Genomic DNA, 7,311 nt, shown 5'->3' with positions numbered 1-7,311 from the left:
GAAAATTAAAAGTATTTATTTAATGGTATTTTTGGTCTGGGACACACAAAATGTCAAACTGTAATTTATGAGATTTAATTTGTCTCAAATTAGAATGATTGGGTAATAAGTTATTTAAATTAATACAGTAAACTCCCGATTATCTGTGCTAATGGTGGGGAGAGGTGGCACAGATAATCCAGGAACACGGGTAATCCGAACTATAATTATTTATTTCTAAAATACAAGATGTAGATTCACCTTTTTCAATTTTTCAATTAATGTTAGTTTTTGTTTTATAGTAAGTACAACTTTCTTTCAATTATTAGGCATTTTAAGGGTACTTATCTGAAAATTAAAAAAATAATATTTCATGTAATTTTACACTAAAAGTATTTGTCAGAGAGTTATTTGAAAAAAATATTATGTATAATATGTATTATACATAATATTATACATATAATCAAATCTTAAATTGTAATGCATATTATAACATGCAACTAAACGAAACTTTGTATAAATGTACTCACTATTATTTTCTCCTCCGAAAAGAAATGTTTGGCACGAAAGAAGTGGCCTAACTAAAACCAGTCCAGCTGACTTCAGATACTCCCACCACCTGCTTCAAACATCTAAATATGAACACGTATACACTTATAGGATGTGTAAACATGAAAGCGAGCAACTATTTAAAAAATACATTCACATATAATTATTTTTTAAGAATCAAATTCATGCACGGATAATCTGCGCATGTATAATTGGGAGTTTACTGTATATATATATATATGTAATATTTTATAATCTATATTATTATTATAAAATATAAAAGAAAAGAAACTTTGTGTTTCAGACTTCAGAAATCTAGGCTTGAAGCAAAAACAACTATTTTAGAGCTTCAAAGTGAAATAAAGCAAAAAAATTATGAACTAGATAAATTATTGGAAATACATAAAGAAACATCTCTTAAATTACAAGACCAACAACTTGAAAATGAAAAACTAACTGCAAAATTAGAGGTAAAATTTGAATTAAATTTTTATAAAATAAAATATATACAATTATAATTAACATATGATTTTATGAAGATAAAATAGAATGATGAATATGATTTATCATCAAACTATTGAATGCTAATATTAAGCAATAATTCATTACATTACATTTATAATAAAATGCAGTTGGGAACACCCTATCCTATGAGGCTATATGATTGATTATACTTTAGTAAACTATTGAATATTTTAATATATTTTAACAGATGTATATTATAATAATAACTATAGCACATTACATATCAAAAATAAGCATCAAAGCTGTAAAGTAACCAAATTGGTAAATCTGAAAAGATGCTTCAGATAATCATTACCTGTTAGCTGCATAGGCATTACTATTGGCATAGTAATCACATTTATCACTCAATCCTATCTAAGTTTTAATGAATACATATTTATGAAAGTGGTCATTAAAATGCACTGTTGTTAATAGAATCAGCTATAGATGACTGTACACAATTTCTTTTATGCTCTGCTCCATAATTTTGCTTTATAATTATTATATTTATTGTATTAAAATATGAAATGCAGTATCTTTATATTTCATATTTATATACACATTATTTGTTGTAATTTGTGCAATTACATATTTGAATTTTAAATTGAAGTTCCTATACTTTATTAGTTATGCTGTTTGAAAAAATTAATATGTAAAATATTATATTTATTTAAATTTTAATTAGTCAAGAAAACAATTTTTTTTTAAATGTAAAAATAATATATAACATTGTGTTAATGACTTTTGTTTATTGAAAATAGCATAATTTCTAATAATTTGATTTCTTACAATTCCTTTTAATTTAGTTTATTTCATTAATTTTGAATGCCACTTTTTAGTGGCTTCAAAGCATCCCAAACAACAATTCCCATTAAAATTTAACAAATACAAATATCCTTGGCCAAGTAGGATTTGAGCCTGTGATCTGGAAAATTAGAAACAATGTCTTACATATTTGTTCATCAGATTGACATATACTAAGACAAAAATATTCCTAAAAGTATTTGGCATTATTGCTTTTTACTCTTTTGTGATGGATAGTTCAAATTTATATATATTTTGTATTTTAGAAAATTTAAAGGTTTTATTGAAATTTAATCTAGTTATATATTGATTGGTTATGTCTGAAAGCTTTTGTGGTTATGATAATTTAAAATTCAGCAAAATGCATTATAATTATTATCATTATCTTTTTGATTTATTATGATATTAAAATTGTATTTTTAAGTAATATACATATTTTTTAATTATAGGCTATTAATTTAGAGCTTCAATTAATACAGCAAAAACAAACTTTATCTGAACAAGTACTTGAAAATAAAATGATACAGTTAGAACAATATAAAAAATTAGAAAAAGACTTAGATGAAATTTCAGAAAAAATTAATAAAGGTAAGAACCAGTTTGTGACAGATAATTTAGAAATGATGGTAGTCAATAAATTATTTATCTTTAGTTAAACATTATTTAGAAATTTATGTTTTTTAATGATTTAAATCATTTAGAGTATAAATGTGACATTTGTATTATTGATTGTTTTATTTATAGAAAAGTTTTAAAAGAAAATATGATCATTAATATTTTTGACATTTTAAATATCATACTGTTCATGGGTGTAGCGAGGGGGGCCTAGGTGGGCACAGCCCCTCCCAGGGAACCTGGTGCCCTCCCCAGGAAATCACAGCCGAAAAAGTGTTGAGTCGATTTGTAAAAACTTAAAGCTAAAATAAAAGTTTTGAATACTAAAAAAAGGTGAACGGCTTGCTCGGTGCCCTATAATGAACAAATAATTTGAAATAATTCAATTTTGTGTCAGGTTGGCCTCCACTAGGCCCCCCATAACAAAACTCTGGCTACGCCCATGATACTGTTATAGTTGTACTTTTTAAATTTTAATATTTCAAATTAAGTCTTTCATGTTCATTTTTTAATATTTATTTATTCAAGCATACTGGTGCAACCATGATGCAGGGACAAAACAGACAGAAAATCGTACAAGATCATATAACATATTCATTAATATAAAACAAATATATACAGCTTATAACTAAAACACAATAGTAAATCAAAAATTAAATTCATTCTAAACCTAAAAATGCTGAGAACTATCCAAAAAAATAAAATATATAAATACAGTCAACCCCCTCTAACGTGGGTTCCTATAATGGAAATTCCTATAACGTAGTGAAAAAATTGCGGCAGTATTCATATAAAGGGACTCGTAAAACGTCGCCGCCGATTCGTGTCGGGACAAGATTGGTCAAACCTGGACCAATAATGGATGAGCAGCCGAACTACTTTCTGCCATCCAGCGCCACGCTACGGAGAGTTTAGGCGAGTAAGTTGAGTTTACTATCGTCTGTACAGTATGTAAATTACGTACCGTAAGTCTAATACAGCACTAATTTTATACATTTCTTGTGAAAGAAACGTTTCTTATTCAACAGCCATAAAAATTATTTCTATTAATGATGTCTCCAAAGGTCAATGAATTTTTCGCAGAAAAATAATTTATCAGAAAATGCGGCCACCATTTGGTGGGCTGCTTCGCGACGAAAACAAGCGTAAGCAACCGCATAGTCGAACGGTGCACACTCGGTAAGTAATCCTACAATTTTTTGTTTATAGCATAGTTTATACGGATTATTCCCAAAAAATTATGCGTGTTTTGGAAATGTTGAGTTGAATTAGTTTAGAATTGGTTAATTTTATAGAAGAAAACCTTTCAAACAGCCTTAGTCCGTAAACTTCACACGTGTCAGGCTGTGATTGGCTCATGTATTTAAGGATTCCTACAACGTAAATTCTTATAAAGTGGAATGTATCTAAGCATTATAGGGGGTCTACTGTAATTACCAGAAAACTAGGCTATATCTTACCTAGAAAATGAAAAATAATCAATTTAGTCTCATATTCACAAATCAGATTGTCTCCCATTTTTCAATATTTCTCAAAATTAAAATGTATAGAGATTAAGCATATATAATCATAATAAATAAAATGATCCAAAATGAACATAAGAGGTCTGACACAAAAGTAACAAGACTAACTCTAACTTTAAAACTAACAGTGAAAAGGAAAAAATATAAAGACTGTTTGAACTTGAACCTTACTCTTTCAATGAGAAAAGTTTCATCTTGTTTGCTTAACTTAGCAGCAGTGGACAAGTATTTTAGTACAAATATGTTTTTGCACTTGATTGGAGAATGTCTGGTTCAAAAATAAACAAAAAATCAAGTTTTTTTATCAAACTTAAGAAATCTGTGATAGAAATCTTTCAATTGTTATTACTGGATTATTATTTAAGTTGTCTACTCTGACTTATTTTATTAACAGGACTTATTATANATATTTGTTTATTGTTATTTAAGGATTTCCCTAAGATCATTTTTGTATTAACAGAGATAAATTTAGAGCTGAATATGATGATAAATTAAAGCATGAGATGGATCAAATTCGAAGTAATACTTATCAAGAAGTTCAAAAATTAAAAAATCATATGAATTCGTTTTATGAAAGAGAAATTAGGTAATGTTTTTTTGAAATTTTTAAAATAATAACAAAATTAAAATTATTACTTTAAATTGTTTAATATTGAATATATTACTGTTTTTTTCCTATATAAAATGCACTGGAACAAAAGACATAACTTAGAAAAAATTATTTAAGAAAAAAAAACAACATATAAATGCTGGCCTTTGCATTAAAATTTTATTGCTCACTTGAGGAATGTTCTAAGATTAAGTTTACACTTTTTTAACTTTACAGGCCAATTTGACCAGATCCACAATGAGAGTGGCCAGGTTATTGAAGAATTGAGTCTGAACTCATTAAAATTTGAGTCAACTCTGATGCAACTTTGAGTTTGCATCATAAAAGTACAACCAGCCTGCTACATCTGGCTATCACACATTTTTGATTGTTGAAAAATTTAATAAATTATATAAAAAATAGGTTATAATGTATTTTTGTGGACTAGTTTAGTTCCTACTCAGGAGTTTTTCTTTTCTAATTAATAATAAATTAATAATGTGTATAATAAAGCCTTTTGTTACACATATAAGTGATTTTTATATCATACATAATAGTGAACCAAAAATACAAGATGTGTTCAAAAAGTTTTAGAAAAGGATAAAAAAAATGTTGTAATGTCTTATCTATTGAATCAAGAGTCTGGATAATATCCAACAGTGCATTACATAAACGAGGGTTTGAAAGTGCCAGGCCTGGACTTTGCATGGGTAATAAATATAAATAAAAATCATTATTAATGTGAAAAACCTGAAATAATTACTATACATAATGCAAAAAAGCTATTTATTTGTAAAAGCCTGAATATGTACAATTAAGGAATAACATTTGAGAAAAATCTTGCAAAATATAATAAAGATAATCTATCAAAATTCGAAAAAACAAATACAGTCCTTTGATACAATTATTGGTATGATGTTTTAATAAGATTTTATGGCCAATGACTCAAAAAGAATGATAATATTTACAGGTCTACAGAATGTTGATATTATTCTAGAAGACATCTTCCATTTGTCTTTTTCTGATAGTAAATATAACTTTTACTCCATTTCTTGAGAGAGTACTATTTCCTCCAAAATGTTACAAAGAATAAGAGTAAAGACATATATAATTCATAAGTCAGATATAGACATAAATACTGTAGTTCAAAGACATTTACAACAAATATCACAACCATTTACCATGACCTTTGAAGGTAATTTTGTCATTTTTTTGTACACTCTCTCCTAACTTGGTTAAGTATAATAATTAATAATTAAAATGGTAAAATCATAAAAGACTATGGATACAAGTAGCTAGTATAGATTACTTAAACTTTTTGAATACGTAATAACAAATAAGAATAGAGGTGTTAAAGAAATTATTTCTGATAATTTCATTTATTTATTAAAGATTCAGTAAAGATTCAAATAATCTGTGGTAAAACTATTATTTCATTTTTTGTAAATTTAGATCATTACAAGAATCCAGAAGTACAGTCATTAATCAAAGAAAAGAATTGGAAATTATGTTTGACAAAGCAAAAGCAAAGATTGAAGAACTTTCATCAGAGTAAGTAATTCGGTATATGATTTTTAAAATTTATATGCTAAATGCATTATTTTATTTTAAATATTTCTCTGTTTATTAATATTAATAAGAGATAAGGAGTTTTAATTGATTATAATGGTAACTAATGATAATTATATATGTAATAGATTAATTAGAAACAAGTAGAAATTTATCTACTTGTTTCTAATTACATATTCAATGAAATAAAATTCATGAATAATACAATTCATGAATTTTATTTCTTTAAATTATGTTTTACCTGTTAATAATTATACTGATAGATAAAAAAAATCAATAGTTTTAAATTATGTATTTCTGTACATTGATAGTCTTTAATCTTTTAAAATTTATAATATATAAATTTACTAATATAATTTATTATACAGTACATGTGCACTATAAAGAATATCTTTTTTAATAATTTAAAAATATTAAAGTTGTAAAAAATGTAATATTTAAAAATTAAGCTTTAATTTTTACATTTTATTTATTAGATACTGTCGTATTTAATATTTTATTTTAGTAGCTTCTTTTTTTAATATGACATTTCTATTAAATATTGATAATGTACAGTGCAAGCATACTGAATTTCTGTAACAGAAAATTAAAGATTATTTTTGACAAAATCAGACAAAAATTATATGTAAAATAATAGTTGTAAAAAAATGGAAATATCAATACTATTAAAATAATAAGTAATTTAGTATAACTGAAATATTTATACTAAATAATAAATACATTTAATTTTCTAGCATTTATTCTTATTGTGAACTTGTACCTTCAATCCTTTTGAAAGATCATTTTCAGGTTCAACATATAGTTATATATATACAGTGGTACCTCAGTTTCGGAATGGAAATTAATCCGTTCCGAAACTGAGATCGTATCATGAAAATGTCGTAAGGTGAATCATTTTTCCCCATACGATTACATGTAAAACCAAATAATTCGTTCCAACAGGAAAAACACACTCAAATTAAAGCTAAGTAGTACATTAAAAAATAATAATAAATATAGTAAGGAAAACACTGAAAAATGCATTTTATAGTTGTAAATGTATAAATAACCATAATAGAATAATAATTGATAAAAAAGAAATGTAGTTTTATGCACTTTACCTTTGAGGATAGACAATGGTTGAGATGTAAACTGGTGGTGGGAGAAGGAAAATCATACTAAAACTTAACTTACATAACA

The 7,311-nt window shown here is 25.8% G+C and overlaps 1 protein-coding gene across 1 annotated transcript in view; it reads left to right on the top strand.

The window, feature by feature from the left end:
- Positions 1-811: 811 nt before the first annotated feature.
- LOC111615832 (intracellular protein transport protein uso1-like) overlaps positions 812-7,311 on the top strand; it is a gene marked incomplete at its 5' end in the record, with an annotated part of 17,497 nt that continues 10,997 nt past the window's right edge. The window contains 2 exons of the mRNA XM_023357265.1: positions 812-998; positions 2,286-2,424. Of these exons, the coding sequence (XP_023213033.1) occupies positions 812-998; positions 2,286-2,424 (326 nt within the window). The remainder of the gene's footprint in view (positions 999-2,285; positions 2,425-7,311) is intronic.

Source organism: Centruroides sculpturatus, unplaced genomic scaffold, assembly GCF_000671375.1.
Source record: "Centruroides sculpturatus isolate CEXI.00-Female unplaced genomic scaffold, Cexi_2.0 scaffold2715, whole genome shotgun sequence".
Taxonomy (NCBI): Eukaryota; Metazoa; Arthropoda; class Arachnida; order Scorpiones; family Buthidae; genus Centruroides; species Centruroides sculpturatus.
The sequence above is the reverse complement of the archived record's forward strand: the minus strand, read 5'-3'. Positions and strand labels throughout refer to the sequence as shown.